Raw genomic sequence first — 17498 nt, 5'->3', positions numbered from 1 at the left:
AATATTTTTACCAATATTTTGTTGCACAAATAACTGGGTCAAGGTGGCAGGACGCACATAGAATGCTCTTTCTCTTTCTTCTCCTCCTGCTCCAGCCTGCGTCTCCTCATCTCCTCCGCCCTCTTCTGCTGTTTCTCCATCAGGGCTGCTTTCTTCTGGGCCATCTCATCCTCTGGTCGCACCGTGTCATCCTAATGACAAACCATAGGATGGACAAACAAACACACATTAACACACACACACACACACACATTTAGTCAGGCTTTAATGCACAAAACACACAGAGAGAAACAGACAAATATGCCTGCCTAACTAACCTTAAAGAAGAAGCCAACTCCTTCCTTCAACCCCGGTTCTGTAACGTCGCTCATGGAGTCATCCAGGACGCTCAGGTCATCCTGGTCCCCACGCAGAGTCGACAGAGAGATCTCTATCAGGCTGCTGCGCTTGCCATTCAACACCGCAGCCGCCGGGACGTCGCTCTCAAAGGAACATTCTGAGGGCGCCCCCGAGCTTCCACCACCACGCCGGTCACTCCTCTGAGAGGCGGCGGCATCCAGGTCCATGCTGAAGACGCTCTGGTCCTCGTTTGAGCCTACGTCAGACAGGTGGTCGTCCAGGGACAGGGAACGCCCGGTGGGGGTTTGACCATCAGAGGGGACTGGCGTGGATGCGGAGGACGGGCTGGGGGCAGAACCAATGTTGAAGCTGGAGGAGTTCTGATCCCGACACTGCCAGGGGGAGACGCGCCGCAGGTGGGGGATGGTGTCCACGTTCTGCGGGGGGGTGAGGACACGCGACAAGCTGGGCACTTTCAGGTCCTGGGGGCGGGCGTGCTGGTAGTGGGTTGCCTGGTGCTTGGGGCTTTTCGGGGGCACCGACTGGGCACGGCGCTGAACATGGGGTGACTTGGGCATCCTGGCTGGACTGGCGGCGCTGCGACGGGAGGGTGAGGGGGAAGAGGAAGCAGAGGCGAGGTCTCGGGGAGATGACCCCCTGGACATGCGGGCAGAGGGAGGGGCGGAGGATATGGGACTGGGTGGGATGACCCAGGATTTTAGGCTGGTGTCAGGCTTCTTCCTGATGAACTGGTGCTGTTGTTCAGCGAGGCGCTGCATGTCACTCTGCAGTGAAGTCAGTGCCGCGTTCAGCTTGGACACAGCGTTGTTGTAATCGCCCAGTGGTGCTGGTGGATTCACTATGCCCCCAGGCTTCTCCCGGGCCAGTCCAGCCGCACCTTCGCCCTTCACTCCCTGCACTCTGTCCGGCCAAACCTCGGGGAAAGACACATGTTTATTGTCGTGGTGGGATGGGGGTTTGTTGTTCCCTTCCTGAAGCACCGGGGGGCGCGGTTTGTCGTGAATCACCGGGGGGCGTGGTTTTTCGTGATCCACCGGGGGGCGTGGTTTTTCGTGATCCACCGGGGGGCGCGGTTTGTCGGGAACCACCGGGGGGCGCAGTTTACCCTTTACCTCTTGTGGTTCCACTTCCTCCATCTGAGCTAGCCTCCCCTCCAGTGACAGATCCCCAAGGTCCTCCTCAGCAGAGAGGCTGCTGACCTCACCTTCCTCGTCTTCCTGATCCTTCTTCAGCTGCAGGAAGGCGCTCTTGCCCAGCCTCTGCCGGTGCTTGGCAAAGATGGCCTCAATGCGTTTCTTTTGGGCTTCAATAGCCTTCCTCTTCTCCTCCAGTCGGGCCCCAAGCTCTGACATTTCTGTGCTCAGCGCTGGGCTCTTGCTGGGGCTCTCCTCTGTCGACTTCTGGGGCACGGCTGCTGCCGGGGTTGAGGGCTCGCTTGTGCTGACACTTTTAGGCAACTCCCCGACTATAGCCTGTTTCTTCCTGCGTTCCGCAAAGCTGGTCATCTTCACCCCACTGTCCGGCGCCTCCCCACCTCTGCTCCCGGCATGGCCAGCAGGCGTGGCCGGGGTGGACTGGGCCTTGGGGACGAGGAGGTCTTCGGAAGCATCGGAATCCACGCTCCCATCCCTCAACACAGAGTCATCGTCTCGCGAGCTTTCCGAGGTGTGTCGGGTACGGGGGGAGTGCTGCTCTCTGGGTCGCTGAGTCTCGCCACCAGCACGGCGATGTTGGTGGGGCTGGTACATCATCCCAGAGCGGGATGGGGCGGAGCAGCTGAGGGGCACGAGGTTAGTGTGGTGAGGGACAGGTCCATTGTGTCGGACGCTGGCCGGGTCATCAGGGGAGTGTAGGTAGAATCCGTCAGCTGCCCCATCGGGGTGAAGTCGGGGCTCCAACTTTCCCTCGTTGTGGATGATCTGCAGGGCCTCTTCAATGGTGGGCAGCTCCCCCTCCCCCTCCCCTAGGCCGTTCTCCTCCAGCCGCATGGGCACCACAGATGAGCCGTTGGTGACCCAGGAGGGCCGGTGGGAACCTGGGGCGCTGGAGGCCTGGCCAGTGGGCTTGCTGAGCAGGTGGCTGAGGTCCTCTGGCGGAGTCCTTGCGGGGGTCCGGCCAGGGGCCACATCGTCCGAGCTGACAGAGCGGGTGATGGCTCCACCCATCACAATTTCCACGTCGCTGTCCAGGCCGAAGGGGATGCTGAAGGACACGGCGGAGGACAGGGGACGACTGGACGGAGAGAGAAATAGAGGAGGCTGTGAGAGAGAAAGACTTTACTTCCTGATTTGACTTTTTTGGGGGGACATGGAGACAGACAGATAGAGAAAGAGATGTGGCATACCTGAAAGGCTTCTTGTTCCACGTTCTCCCAACTCCCTCTACATGAGACATGGAGGCAGACTGAGTAAGAGACCCTGGACAGATCAACACCACAATGAGACAAAAAATAATAAAAACAGCCCAGAACAGAAGGCAAAGTGGTTACACTTCCATTACAACATAATCAGGTGCAGCTAAAGCATAGTGACCACATAATATTTAAAATGGTTTATAATCTCCTGGTTTAAAATGTCTGATAGACCACAATCTCCTGGATTATAATGTTTTATAGACCACAGTCTCCCGGATTATAATGTCTGATAGACCACAGTCTCCCAGATTATAATGTCTGATAGACCACAGTCTCCCAGATTATAATATCTGATAGACCACGGTCTCCTGGATTATAATATCTGATAGACCACGGTCTCCTGGATTATAATGTCTGATAGACCACAGTATTCGGTAGATGTAAATTCTGATAATGGCATCCCTGGCACTCACCTGGTACTGGACCTGGTAACACTGGCGAGGAGATGGGCAGGAATGGCTTCTTAAAGATAGAGGGAGAGCTGCTAAGCAAAGAAGAACATATTTGAATATACATTCTCAGGTTCAAATTTCCAAATGAAGTTTCACACTTGAAGATTTTTCATGAGCAATAAACGCACACATCGGAAATGTTATCTAACTTAGAACCCACTCTTGAAAAAACAGCACTGAAAAACAGCTGTCACTCAAAAGCAACCCTTCCTGAAATCACCGACCTACTGATGTCCCTAACATATCTGCAATGTTAATAAGTGTTGCAGTGAGAGGTGCTGTACCTGTTGTTGTTCCGACTGGTTGGCTTCGTCGCTGAAGAAAAAGTAAAAGGTTTCAAACAACAAATACTGTCAGAACATATCCTCACCCCATGCGGGGGTCATACCATCACATCTAGAGCAGCTGAGTTAATTTAGGACCCATGTAGGGCGAGCTTCTTTTTTTTAACGTTGCAGCCTCCTGAACAAGGCCTGGCCTAACACTTACCAATGGGGTTCAGTGGCTGAACAAACTCCGGCCTCCGCAGCTCGAACCAATCCAGCAGCTCTGCCAGAAAACTTAGTATGTTGACCTTAAAATACAAGGGACCAATTTTCAACACCCAGTAAGGCCATCATGTTGGAATAACTGAATCTATATCATTATTATTGGCATACGTGGAGCTCCTGTGGGGTGTAGAGCAGGTCCTCCAACACCAGGGGGCAGCAGCTCTTCAGACAGCTGTCACAGAACTCTCGGATCAGCTGCAGGTTATACAGGCTGTCTGCCACCGCCATGGCCTCCTTCATGCAAACATCTACCACATGGAAAGGACAATGAACAGCTTGGACAGAAAAGACAATCACAATGCAAACACAACATACTCTTTAGGACGTCCCCCAGAACATCAGGATATGTCGTTGTTGCCCAACGTTGCCCAATGTTCCATGAACACATTTCTCTGTTAACTGGGTTACTGTTACCGAATTCAACGTTAATGAAACTCTGTGACATAAACAATCGCTCAAGCAGGTCAGTATGCTGAGAACATAAACTAATTTAGAGCAACAACCCATGAGCCCTTAGGGTCAACTGCCTTGTTCAGGGACAGAACCACAGGGTCGTTCACCTCGTCAGCTCTGCGTTTTGAACCGGCAACCTTTGGTTTACTGGGTGTTTCAATAGGGAGAATGTTATTCTGGTGTTTCCATACCCTCTAGGCTTAGCAGGCCTGGGCAGTAGTAGTGGATAACAGCAGCCATTGCACAGCCACTTGACAGGTCTCGAACTTCAGTTACCACTGGAAATGTAGGCTTCTGTTTAGAAAGCATCTTGTCCTTTCTGTAGCGGATCTGAGAAGAGAGAGAGACACAGGGAGACAGACAGAGACCGAGAGAAAGAGAGGGGGAGAGAGAGAGAGACCAAATGAAGACAAAGGGTGGTGCTTCTCCAGGCATTACAGTACAATGCAATGTCCTTGATGATAGAATTCGAAGTACTGATTCAAGCCCGGTGTTCTCTAAAAACACCTACAGACAGTACAGACATTCATTAAAATCCATAGGCCCTACAGACATCCATTAAAAACCATAGGACCTACAGATACCCATTAAAATCCATAGGACCTAGAGACATCCATTAAAAACCATGAGGACATACAGACAGTACAGACATCCATTAAAAACCATGAGGACACAGACAGTACAGACAACAATTAAGACAGCAGGCTGGAGGGCATCTATAAAAATAACATGCTTCTGGAGAAAACAATTAACAAGCATGTGGAGGGAAGACAGACAGAAACAAACAAACCGACAAGACAGACAGAAACAAACAAACCGACAAGACAGACAGAAACAAACAAACCGACAAGACAGACAGAAACAAACAAACCGACAAGACAGACAGAAACAAACAGACAGACAAGACAGAAACAAACAGACAGACAAGACAGAAACAAACAGACAGACAAGACAGAAACAAACAGACAGACAAGACAGAAACAAACAGACAGACAAGACAGAAACAAACAGACAGACAAGACAGAAACAAACAGACAGACAAGACAGAAACAAACAGACAGACAAGACAGAAACAAACAGACAGACAAGACAGAAACAAACAGACAGACAAGACAGAAACAAACAGACAGACAAGACAGAAACAAACAGACAGACAAGACAGAAACAAACAGACAGACAAGACAGAAACAAACAGACAGACAAGACAGAAACAAACAGACAAGACAGAAACAAACAGAAAGACAGGCACACAGCGATAGGCAGGCAGGCAGAGACAGACAGACAAGGTACAGGGTAAAGAACATAAAGATGCAGCTGCCACACAGCAGAAGATATGACTGAATGTTTTGCATCCCAAATGACACATTGTCCCCTATATTCACTACTTCAGACCAGGGCACGGCGTCAGGAATGGGGTTATGCTAGGAACAGGGCGCTAGAGTCCTGAGACAGTGAGGGCTTTGTAAGGAGAAAGTAGGACAGGAGTGGAGGATATTCTGCTCAACCTGACACAGGTGGGACTATTCAGGTTAGACAACATGTGAAATGAACAGCGCCAGCAGTGTCAGTCAGAACTGGGCCAGAACTAAACATTAAACAATACATTTCATCCAAGCAGAAACGGCACCTTGTTCTGTTCACCGGATCCAGAGAAGGGCACTATTTAGGGAATTGGGCGTAACTCGGGAAGACAATATTGCCAAAACTAAAATAAACATTCCTCCCATCCCAAACAACCCAGAGTAGAGCAACTGGTTTCAAGTCTGAAGGTCATTTAGCGCCTCATTAGCAGATTAGCTGGTAGTTATGTCTAACAACAATAAAACACCCCTCCCTGTGACATCAGCCTGGGGACAGGCTCAGCGTACGTTCAGATCATAGAGATTGACAGAGGACACAACTTGGATGAAACCTGTGGACGCCACCAATGAGGGCTTTCACCATTTTTAAGTAGTGGACAGGGTGGGACAGTCAGGGTTAAACTGTGTTCCCATTGCTTTCTGAAGAAAATTGCTTTCTGGTCCTCAATGACGCTGCCTGTACTCTTCCTGATCATGTCATATCGACACACACGCAGAGATGTGACGTCTGTGTGGGTCTACGGGATCATATGCAGAGATGTGACGTCTGTGTGGGTCTACGGGATCATATGCAGAGATGTGACGTCTATGTCAGACTACAAGATCATATGCAGAGATGTGACGTCTATGTCAGACTACGGGATCATATGCAGAGATGTGACGTCTATGTCAGACTACGAGATCATATGCAGAGATGTGACGTCTATGTCAGACTACGAGATCATATGCAGAGATGTGACGTCTATGTCAGACTACGAGATCATATGCAGAGATGTGACGTCTATGCGGGTCTATGGGATCATACGCGGAGATGTGACTTCTATACGGGTCCATGGGATCATATGCAGAGATGTGACGTCTATGCAGGTCTATGGGATCATATACGGAAATGTGACATCTGTGCAGGACTATGGGATCCGCCTACTTTAGAGCATACCAGCAGTATGCCTGGACTGTCATATTGGATTAGCAGGGGTTTCAGAAAGACGGGAATAACAGGACAGGCCTTTCAATCAGAACAGAGAGAATAGGGAGGAAAGAGGAGGAACTTACAGGGAGAAGTTTCCAGTACCAGCGAGTAGGACACTGAGAAGGCAAGAAAATAAGGACAGAAATGGACAAGAAAGAAGAAACAGGGAGGAGTTACAGCAATGAGGGGAAGAGACAGAGACGAGGGGAGAAAGAGAGAAGGGAGGTCGACAATAGGTATAATTTATGCTACTTTAGGAGGACAGTTTGAAGGAGATAACTTCACACAGGGGAAACGGAAGTACACAGGTAATGTATTCCTTATACAAAGACAGGGTGGTATCTGGGTAACGTTGTACTTACTGAAGGTTGAACAGGGTGTGGCTCCGTGCAGTCCTGAGATGGGTCACCCTGTACACCGTCCACCCGCTCCCTGAGCCTCTCATTCAGCTAGTGAGGATGGAGGAATCACATGGAGGCATATGTAATATTGTCAGACAACACTACAAAGACATGAAAAACTGCTCAGAGTTAACTAAACACAAAAACACGAAACCTGTATATTATGTGTGTTATGTACAGTATGTGCTGATTGTGTACAGTTTGATTATTTATTCAATAATTTGGAACCCTGATAATACTGAGTGACACCGGCAAACAGACAGACAGACAACAGGCAGAGACAAGAGACAGAGAGAGTGAGAGATGACCGGCAGAAAGACAGACAGAGAGAAACAGACCGACAGGCAGAGAGAAAGACGACACAGACAGGAAGACAGATGCATGACAGAGAGACAGACCTCCCTGTCTCAGTCCATACCCCATTCACCCAGTGTAGTAGGGCATTCTCCATGCTGGCTCCACCAACTCCACCCAGAATCTCTTCCCCCGCCAACGCGCCAGACGTCTTTACCGCGCTCACTGTCTCCATAGCACCCACCAACATCAGGGCATCAATCAAGGTCAGATGGGCACTCTGGACCAATCACAGCAAAGAAAGACAGGGAGAACCATAAGGACTGGAACAGTCAGGTTAGACAATTTATTACAGCATCAATCCCTCTTGGCTAATGCAATGATGGTGGACAGAACTGACATTCAGACTGTGTCCCAAAGGGCACCCTACCTCCTTTATAATGCACATCTAATGACCAGAGCTCTAAGTAGCGCACTATGTAGTGCATAGGTTGCCATTTGGGACAGTCTGGTCCGACTGAGTGGTCTCTGTTCTTGTAGCAGAGCCAGAGGTATGACACACCAGCTTGTCAGTCAATACCACTCATAGCCACTGGGGGTCTCCAAGTAGCACAGCTCTGAGTTAGCAGAAATAATGGATCCAGAGACAGACAGAGTGAGAGAGACAGACAGAGTGAGAGAGACAGACAGAGTGAGAGAGACAGACAGAGTGAGAGAGACAGACAGAGTGAGAGAGACAGACAGAGTGAGAGAGACAGACAGAGTGAGAGAGACAGACAGAGTGAGAGAGACAGACAGAGTGAGAGAGACAGATCTTCAGCACAAATTCTGTCAGATTTAGGCCCCAACAATGAATCTCAGTGAGGAAAAAAGTATGACCCTATAGGAAACAAATAACGACCTTGGCCTAAACATCAACACCACAGGCAACTTCACCAGGACTGTGAATGACCTGAGAGTCAAGACAAGATACCACAACTGAGAACATAAAACAAAAAATTTGAGATTGGCTTATACCATTTCACCCAGTCACTGAACCCATTACTCGTTATGGCTGTGAGGTCTGGAATTCATTTACCAACCAAGAATTCATGAAATGAGATAAACTCCCAAATGCAAGTCTTGTATTCTCAGAGTTCAATGCGAGACCTCAAATAATAATACCTGCTGAATTAGAACTACATCCAAAAAGATGTTAAATGTCTCACTCTGTCTAAAGATACACTCAATCCTTCTATAACAAGACCTCATCTACAGAAAGATAAATAAAGAGAACAGCCTTTTAAAGCAGCTGGTCTTGGGGCTCAGTTCACAAACCTCAACAGGCCCCTGTCTTGGTACAGCAACACAATTTGACACAACCTAATAATGAGAAAGCTAAAATAGAACTAATTGACAAACTGGAAGTAATTCTACTTTGTCCAAAACAGTGAACACAGTGGCAGAATACCTTACCGCTGTGACAGAACAAAAATCAAGCCATTACAGCCTGTGTTTCTCTCAAGAGCCAGGTCAGCCTTTTGAACAATGCCCTAAAAAAATCAGTTGGAAACCGAGCTGCACTTCCTAACCTTTAGCAAAATGTATGATGACATTAAAGCCAACTACTTCCCTCAGATCATGAAGACCTACAAAGAATTTGAAATGAAATCAAACAATGATAAAGTCCCTTATCGGTTAGGCGAAACAGCTCAATGTTCAGTCACAGCAGCAGGATTTGTGACCCGTCAATATGATAAAAGGACAACCAGTGGAGCACAGAAACAATCTTCACTAATACAATACACAGCACTTTATTTAATTCTCAATATAATTTCACATTCTTATATCACGGTTTCACCCATTTATTATAAATGTTGTTATTATTATTTTCCACTTCCAATGTAAACAAATGTTTCCCATGACAATGAACACCTCAAAATGTCATTGAAACTGAGAGAGACAGAAAGAGCAAGGGCGCAAGAAAGTCATTGTCTTCGCCATCATGATGAAGACATTTTTACTGCAAGCACCTTCTCTCTTTCCTCCCTTCTTAGTCATTGCCTCTATTCTCCCTCTTCACAAGCGTGCATGCGCGCAGCCTTCCCTCACTGCTGTGGGAGATGCAGCAATATGACTCACAGGTGACAGTCCTTAGGACACATTCCTGTTGTACTTCAGCACTTTTCTGTAATCAACTCTCACTAGTGAGGAACAGTACCAAGAAAACTGCAGCCATGGCTCTGTATGTCTGTCTGTCTGTCTGTCTGTCTGTGTGTATGTCATAGCTACCTTTAAGTGTGTAGCTTGGTTAAGAGCTGGCTAATAGCCAGAGCCCATTAGTGTCTGGTTTTATCATGGCCAAAGCCCATTAAAACACACCAACAACATGGCCAGCTCAGTTAGGAGAGCTGCTCCATAAGAGGGTTAGCTCCTTAGACATGGTGGGTAGCAGCTATGGGTCAGAATCTGGGCACCCAGATTGGAACTACTGAGGAAGGTCACCGTTTTATCGAACTCTGTGTTTCATTGGAATATAGAATGGGTACTGTCCAGGCACTGACGACCCCACATAAGTACTATAGAGAGACAGACAGGTAGACAGACAGACATAAATACAGACAGGCCAAGACACAGAGAGGAAAACCTGGATAAAGGGACACAGACACACAGGGACACACAGGGACACACAGGGACACAGTTATGAGAAGCGGGCTACAGGTACAGGCAAGCTCCTCCCCACCAGAGAATAAATCTGACCTAGTTAGTGGAGTCTAGAACTGTTTATACACGCAACGTTCTGACCTTCCAGGCAAATCAGGGCACAGAAGGACAGACGGATTCTGAAAGGACCTAGAGAAGTGATCATTCAAGGACAGACAGGCTGGAACACAGTCAGGCGAGCAGAAACACAGACCGACAGGCAGAAACACAGTAAGCGAGACAGACAGGAAGAAAAACAGACAGACAGACAGGTCAGCTTGCTGATATTAAGTCTCAAAGTCCCAGTCTTAGTTCTTCCGTGAACAATCACATAGGTCACATTCTCCAGGTTAAGAGCCTGGGGAGAACATGTCTAACACAAATAGAAACAGAGGAAACAGAAGACAGGGATGGATGATGGTGAAATGGGAAATTGATCTAATTTACTCAAGATGTCGCTCCTCCTACGCTAGTCTGTTTTCAGTCTGTGTCAGTGTGTGTTCCATTTAATGCACAACAGCATGTCAACCAGCTCATTAGGTGGGAAATAGTCAACCAGCTCATTAGGTGGGAAACAGTCAAAGTAGTTCACTATGAAAGAAAGAGCGTAATATTTCCAGTAGGGAGGAAGGTCCGGTCTTGGGTTGGGATGGACCCATAGCAATATTCTTAGCCGATATAAACAGCCAATATTGAAATATCACAATTGGGCAATTTTGTTATTGATGTTTTGTAGTTCCTGTGACGGGGTACCCTGTCGGAAATGTAATAGATAGAGCCAAAGGCCAAGTGCAGAGGGTTAAGGTCATGGTGTCCTGTCTGGACAGAGCTGGGATGTCATGGTGTCCGGTCTGGACGGAGCTGGGATGTCATGGTGTCCGGTCCGGTCTGGACGGAGCTGGGATGTCATGGTGTCCGGTCCGGTCTGGACGGAGCTGGGATGTCATGGTGTCCGGTCCGGTCTGGACGGAGCTGGGATGTCATGGTGTCCGGTCCGGTCTGGACGGAGCTGGGATGTCATGGTGTCCGGTCTAGTCCTCAACTCGGAGAACTGGAGTTGAGCTCTTTGCTATCATTTCCAGAGTTCTAGAGTTTCCACATACGGAGACATTAGCTTGTCAGGATGACACAGATGATCAGGAGAATGTGAGAGACAGACAAAAGAATGTGGGAAACAGACAGACACAGAGACAGGAGAAACTGGGAGACAGAGAGACAGGAGAATGTGGGACACAGACACAGAGAGAGGAGAATGTGGGAACAGACAGAGAAAGAAAGACAGGAGAATGTGGGAGACACACAGAGAAAGAAAGACAGGAGAATGTGGGAGACACACAGAGAGAGGGACAGAAGAAGCGGCCTATTTTACTCTGATGTGGTACAGTGAGTATGCCACAGTCTTTCACAACAAAAGCCTGGAATGGGGGGGATCCTGCAGAGCTCTCTAAGCCAAATCACAAGGCTACACTAATGAGAGGGAGAGAGAGACACACAGAGAGAGACACACAGAGAGAGAGAGAGACACACAGAGAGAGAGAGAGAGAGAGAGAGAGAGAGAGAGAGACACACAGAGAGAGAGAGAGAGAGAGAGAGAGAGAGAGAGAGAGACACACAGAGAGAGAGAGAGAGAGAGAGAGAGAGAGAGAGAGACACACACAGAGAGAGAGAGAGAGAGAGAGAGAGAGAGAGAGAGACACACACAGAGAGAGAGAGAGAGAGAGAGAGAGAGAGAGACACACACAGAGAGAGAGAGAGAGAGAGAGAGAGAGAGAGAGAGACACACACACAGAGAGAGAGAGAGAGAGAGAGAGAGAGAGAGAGAGAGACACACACACAGAGAGAGAGAGAGAGAGAGAGAGAGAGAGAGAGAGAGACACACACACAGAGAGAGAGAGAGAGAGAGAGAGAGAGAGAGAGAGAGAGACACACACACAGAGAGAGAGAGAGAGAGAGAGAGAGAGAGAGAGAGAGAGAGAGAGAGAGAGAGAGAGAGAGAGAGAGAGAGAGAGAGAGAGAGAGAGAGAGAGAGAGAGAGAGAGAGAGAGAGAGAGAGAGAGAGAGAGAGAGAGAGAGAGAGAGAGAGAGAGAGAGAGAGAGAGAGAGAGAGAGAGAGAGAGAGAGAGAGAGAGAGAGAGAGAGAGAGAGAGAGAGAGAGAGAGAGAGAGAGAGAGAGAGAGAGAGAGAGAGAGAGAGAGAGAGAGAGAGAGAGAGAGAGAGAGAGAGAGAGAGAGAGAGAGAGAGAGAGAGAGAGAGAGAGAGAGAGAGAGAGAGAGAGAGAGAGAGAGAGAGAGAGAGAGAGAGAGAGAGAGAGAGAGAGAGAGAGAGAGAGAGAGAGAGAGAGAGAGAGAGAGAGAGAGAGAGAGAGAGAGAGAGAGAGAGAGAGAGACACACACAGAGAGAGACACACACAGAGAGAGACAGACGCAGAGAGAGAGATAGACGCAGAGAGAGAGATAGACGCAGAGAGAGAGATAGACGCAGAGAGAGAGATAGACGCAGAGAGAGAGATAGACGCAGAGAGAGAGATAGACGCAGAGAGAGAGATAGACGCAGAGAGAGAGATAGACGCAGAGAGAGATAGACGCAGAGAGAGAGATAGATGCAGAGAGAGAGAGAGAGAGAGAGACGCAGAGAGAGAAAAACACAGAGCGTCTGGGGGAGATCGGGGAGGAGGGGTGGGAGGAGCAACTCTGAAACACAGGCCACTAACAGCCAAAACGCCATAACAACCAGTAATCTGACCCACAATGCACCTCACCATCCACAAACCTGAGCACAGTGATGGCGGAAGGGACAGTTCCGTCCCACCGGTTTAATACCGCCTTCGCTGTGAAATCCTCCTGAGCCAACCACACATTGTACATGAAACATGACGATAACCAACGCATTCACGATCAACACATTAACAGAGTAAACGGTTTGCCTTGGGAACAGCACTGCCATAATCCACGTCGATAACAACAACCGAAGCCATGCGGACCGACAGCAATCCCACAGATCATTAGGAGCCATTTGGAGGGACTGGGGTGAAATCTGATTATGTCTGGAATATGACTTAACCCCCCGATGTTGGGAGATAAACAGAAGGATCAGCCATGTGTAGGGGATCAGTGGGGTGCTGTGGGGTAGGGGGGACTACCAAGCCTCGCCCCCTCCCCAACTTTGCCCCTTTGACACAGAAACCACATGGCTCTGCGTGTCCTGCCGCTGAAGTGGCAGATAAATCCTACTGGTCTGTGGTGTGCGAGATGCTAGCAAGCCCTCCACCTGACCGCGCCGACCCCCCCTCCGCCCAGACCAGGCCGCCCCCTTCCGCCCAGGCCGTGCCGCTCCTCTACAACCTGACCGCACCCTCCCCCTCCGACCTGACCACTCTGCCCCCCTCCACCTTAGAAGAAAAATTTGGCAATCCCAGCTCGCAGTCCTTTGTGGTCTTATGTCCCTGTCTGCCGTCTCCTCCATAACATCTAACGGCTAAAAAGGCAACTTGTAGGAAAGCGTTATTTTCCCTCCTGGTGAGGACAGGTAGGTCCTGTGACAGGGAAGTCCTGTGACAGGGAAGTCCCGTGACAAGTGTTGCCAGACGATGTTCACTAGCATTCCTGATCCAGAGGATTAAGTCTGCTGGCGTTCCAAATGGAACCCTTTCAAACGCACTACTTTAACAGGGATCTGTGGATGCACTCCTCAACTCCCATTGTGGACTTATACGGGTTGCCGATGGGGACGCTACCAACGCCACCCCTAATTCCTCCTGAACTCTAGACGGATGCTCACTTGAGCGAAAACCCGCCAAGCCAGCAGGACAAGTTAAGTCAAAGAGTCAGTGACTCACTGACCAACAGCAACTGCAGTTGCTGGACGGCAGCTCTCAGGTCAACTCTGTCCAGTGTCTGGTCTCTGACATTCATTCTCAGCTCATTGTATTCTGATTATGACGCTAGACATTAATACATTGCATGTGTGTGTGTGTGTGTGTGTGTGTGTGTGTTATGAGTCAGTGGTCATGTCTGGTTGACAATTGAAAACTGAAATAATGAAGATAATGATGATGTTCGGTCTAGATAAAAGATTATCTCTCTAATCTTCACAGATCTCCATCTTTAACCTGAGACAAGAGGCCAGGGGCTTGGCCACAGTCCCAAGCAGCAATTTAAAAAACATAATAATAATAATAATACAAACATCTCCATACTGGTGCTCCCTGGAAATCAAACCCACAACCCTGGTGTTGCAAGCACAATTCTCTACCAACTGAGCTACACGAGACCCCAGGAAACAGCCCAATGCCTTCAGCTCCAGCAGGCTATAACTGGACTGGCTGACTGATCCAAATCTCTCCAGCTGAGGGGCGATGCTGAAGTGGAGGGGTGGAACGTCTTACTGTGGGTGGCAGACTGGCTATTGAAAGAGGATGATGTTAACGTATTGCCATCAACACACCATGGGCACAAGGGAATTGGACATTTTGGGCCATTTAGAAATAATGAAATACATAGATGTTCACATTCGTGTGTGAGTGTGTCTTTGTGCATGACACATATTCCAGCAGCAGATTGTTGCTCCAAAGCCGTTTACTGGCCAATGCCCACATTGCTGCTATGCTCCATCCTCCTAATGCTGTGTGTGTGTGTGTGTGTGTTGTATGCTAGCGTGTGTGCAGCATGACCCACTTTCCTCCATGACAGACCCAGGCAGCGGTGGGCCGTTAGCAGGGCTCAGACAGCAGCATTGTCTGCTGCTCCAGCTCAGAGACACACCAGCCTCGTTCAGTAGCAGGAACAGGGGTCCCAGTGGCAGTCATAGTAGTATTCAAAGCAACAATAATAGTAGCAGTCACAGTAACAATAACAGTAGAAGTCACAGTAACAATAACAGTAGAAGTCACAGTGGCAATAATAGTAGTAGTCACAGTGGCAATAATAGTAGTAGTCACAGTGGCAATAATAGTAGTAGTCACAGTGGCAATAATAGTAGTAGTCACAGTAACAATAATAGTAGAAGTCACAGTAACAATAATAGTAGTAGGAATAGCAACAATAATAGTAGTAGTCACAGTAACAATAATAGTAGTAGTCACAGTAACAATAATAGTAGTAGTCACAGTAACAATAATAGTAGTAGGAATAGCAACAATAATATTAGTAGTCATAGTAGCAGTAAAAGTAATAGTAGTAGAAGTAGTGAAAGAAACAATAGTAATAGTAGTACTAGAAATAACAGTTGTAATAGTTTTAGTTATAATAGTTTAAAGGTTTAAAAAGGCAGCAGCTTAAAAAGACGTGGCAGCGTGTAATATTGTGGCCTCTGGAAATAACAAAGGCCTTCTCCTTGTGCACGTCGTCGCCTCGTCTCCTAAACCCCCCCAAGGAGGAGAAGCTCAGAGTGGAGGGGTCGTAATGCGGGTGAGATTACGGCTACCGGTATACACTCGATGCACTTTGAAGTATTCAGACCCCTTCCCTTTCGCCACATTTTGGTGTTATTTTGTTGTAAAGAGCAAAAACAAGCTGGTGAGCTAGTAGTAGAAAAACACCTGGTTGTCCACAGAAGACCACTGTACTAGATGACTAAAGAGTGCCTTCAAATTGTGAAGAAAACACCTTTTTCAACTGTCCGACAGGTCAATACCTTTCTCTAGTATATAGATGTAGACCGGTCAAAGAGAACCATGAAGAACATACTACAGCAGCATAAGCTCAGAGGTTACCATAACATGCAAACCCCTGGAAAGCTGCCTTAAGTCGATCACCCAGCATTAAATCCAATTGAGCATGCGGTTCACTTGCTGAAACACAAGACTGAATTCAAGAAATGCCCTGTAAAAAACATTAACTACCATTCAGGCCTGCCAGAGAATCATCAGTTCCATCAGTCAATCAAAATGTCATGTCAAATTCAATGTGCTGGAGTATAAAGCCAAAACAACAAAACTTGTGCCAATGTCTAAACATTAAACAACCGCACTGTATATTCTAGGTCAAAGAAATCAAATGTTTATGTCATATATCTCCACAAAAATGTATGGTTACAGACTGTGACAAACAATTAGGTCACAGTGAATTACTGAGAAAAGACAGACGCTGCAATGCATTGGTTTCTGTTAGAAATGCTTCCAGAACATTGACGCCTCCCTTTCCCAATTGGCTGCCAATAGATCATTTGTGACCATGACCCTCGAAAATAGATGACAAGCTGGAACACTGAAGGCCAGATTATGATGAGAGACACATAGACAGAGAAGGATTGGCAGACAGAGAAAAGTTTTATGACTGTTGCTTTGTGAATGGTTAGTAAGTCAAACCAGTTTTTCTTGCTCCAGAGGCTGTTTTCCTGGGATGAAGGCCGGAGCTCTGGTGTCTCCATTGCTGTTCAGTTCACCTGCTCTAATCCAATCTGTCAGAGCCACTTATATTGACTGGTATTACATAGAGTGAACTGAAAAAAAAATGTGGGCAGTGAGGAGGGGTGGGGGTTAAAATACAGACTGCCAGCTTTAATTTTTCAGGGCACATTTGTCCATGTCAGATTACCCATTAACACTTTACAGCAAATGTGTATTTACAGTAGTCCTCCTAAAAAGTATTAAGGACATTTTGCTTTGCGGACGTCTCATTTGTCAGGTGTGTTAGTCTACACCAGCACTTCTCAAAGTCCGGACTCCAGTCCGGATCCGGACCCGGAGGGAATTCAATCCGGACCCGCCTCCATTTCGTATTTCAACCATAGACTGTAAAAAAATATGGACGTAGTGTCCGTGACGTCACCCGTAGGTTTGTGAAGAGCAGTTTTGAAGCCTAAAGTGGGCGGAGCCAATCGTCGCCATTTTGGCAGCGCGTCAATGCACGTCACTCCCGGATAAACAAATGGGCAAAGAGGCGGGATGAGCTCAGCGAGGAGCCTGGATGCTGAAACCTCAGGCTAAGCTAATGCTATATGCTACTGGCCTCCCACTAAGTGACTAACAACAGCTGACTTGAAGTAAAGCCAAATGTTCATGTTTTTGCCCTTCGAAATACTATTAAGACATAGCTAAAAGTGAGACTGTGTATCGTGATGCTGTATTATTCTGCTAGTTAAAGTGTATTAACTTACAGTATTGCTGTGAGCTTGTGTTTCATGCACAAACATGTCATGTCAGCCAGCGCGGCATTGCACATCAAGTTCATAGAGAGCTAGTTCAAGTAAATGCGCAAGAAATCCATGCTCATTCAGGTGTGCATTAGTTTATTGCATGGACGGAAAGCACTGACACCTCCAGGAATTTGCATCTGACAGTACATAAGCATATCTAACGTGATGAGCTTGCACATGTACGACAGTCCTGTCAATATCTTGATTC

At 47.8% G+C, this 17498-nt stretch overlaps 1 protein-coding gene across 6 annotated transcripts in view; it reads right to left on the bottom strand.

Moving 5' to 3' along the window:
* Nucleotides 1-17498, bottom strand: part of camsap3 (calmodulin regulated spectrin-associated protein family, member 3) — a 36320-nt gene that overhangs the window by 6231 nt on the left and 12591 nt on the right. The window contains exons 1-12 of one of the 6 annotated variants that reach the window (XM_034295181.1): nt 10604-11363; nt 7599-7754; nt 7142-7228; nt 6863-6895; nt 4421-4559; nt 3885-4024; nt 3715-3799; nt 3510-3540; nt 3187-3257; nt 2705-2777; nt 318-2592; nt 58-191 (exon numbers count right to left, since the gene is read on the bottom strand). In XM_034295181.1, the coding sequence (XP_034151072.1) occupies nt 58-191; nt 318-2592; nt 2705-2777; nt 3187-3257; nt 3510-3540; nt 3715-3799; nt 3885-4024; nt 4421-4559; nt 6863-6895; nt 7142-7228; nt 7599-7724 (3194 nt within the window). In that variant the 5' untranslated portion in view covers nt 7725-7754; nt 10604-11363. Of the gene's footprint in view, nt 1-57; nt 192-317; nt 2593-2704; nt 2778-3186; nt 3258-3509; nt 3541-3714; nt 3800-3884; nt 4025-4420; nt 4560-6862; nt 6896-7141; nt 7229-7598; nt 7755-10603; nt 11364-17498 lie in introns of those variants that run through there. The other 5 variants (XM_010892514.4, XM_010892518.4, XM_010892515.4 and 2 more) reach the window with 5 other exon arrangements.

The sequence above is a fragment of the Esox lucius genome, chromosome 11, assembly GCF_011004845.1.
Source record: "Esox lucius isolate fEsoLuc1 chromosome 11, fEsoLuc1.pri, whole genome shotgun sequence".
NCBI classification, from domain to species: domain Eukaryota; kingdom Metazoa; phylum Chordata; class Actinopteri; order Esociformes; family Esocidae; genus Esox; species Esox lucius.
Note: the sequence above shows the minus strand (reverse complement) of the source record. Positions and strands in the feature narration are given on the sequence as shown.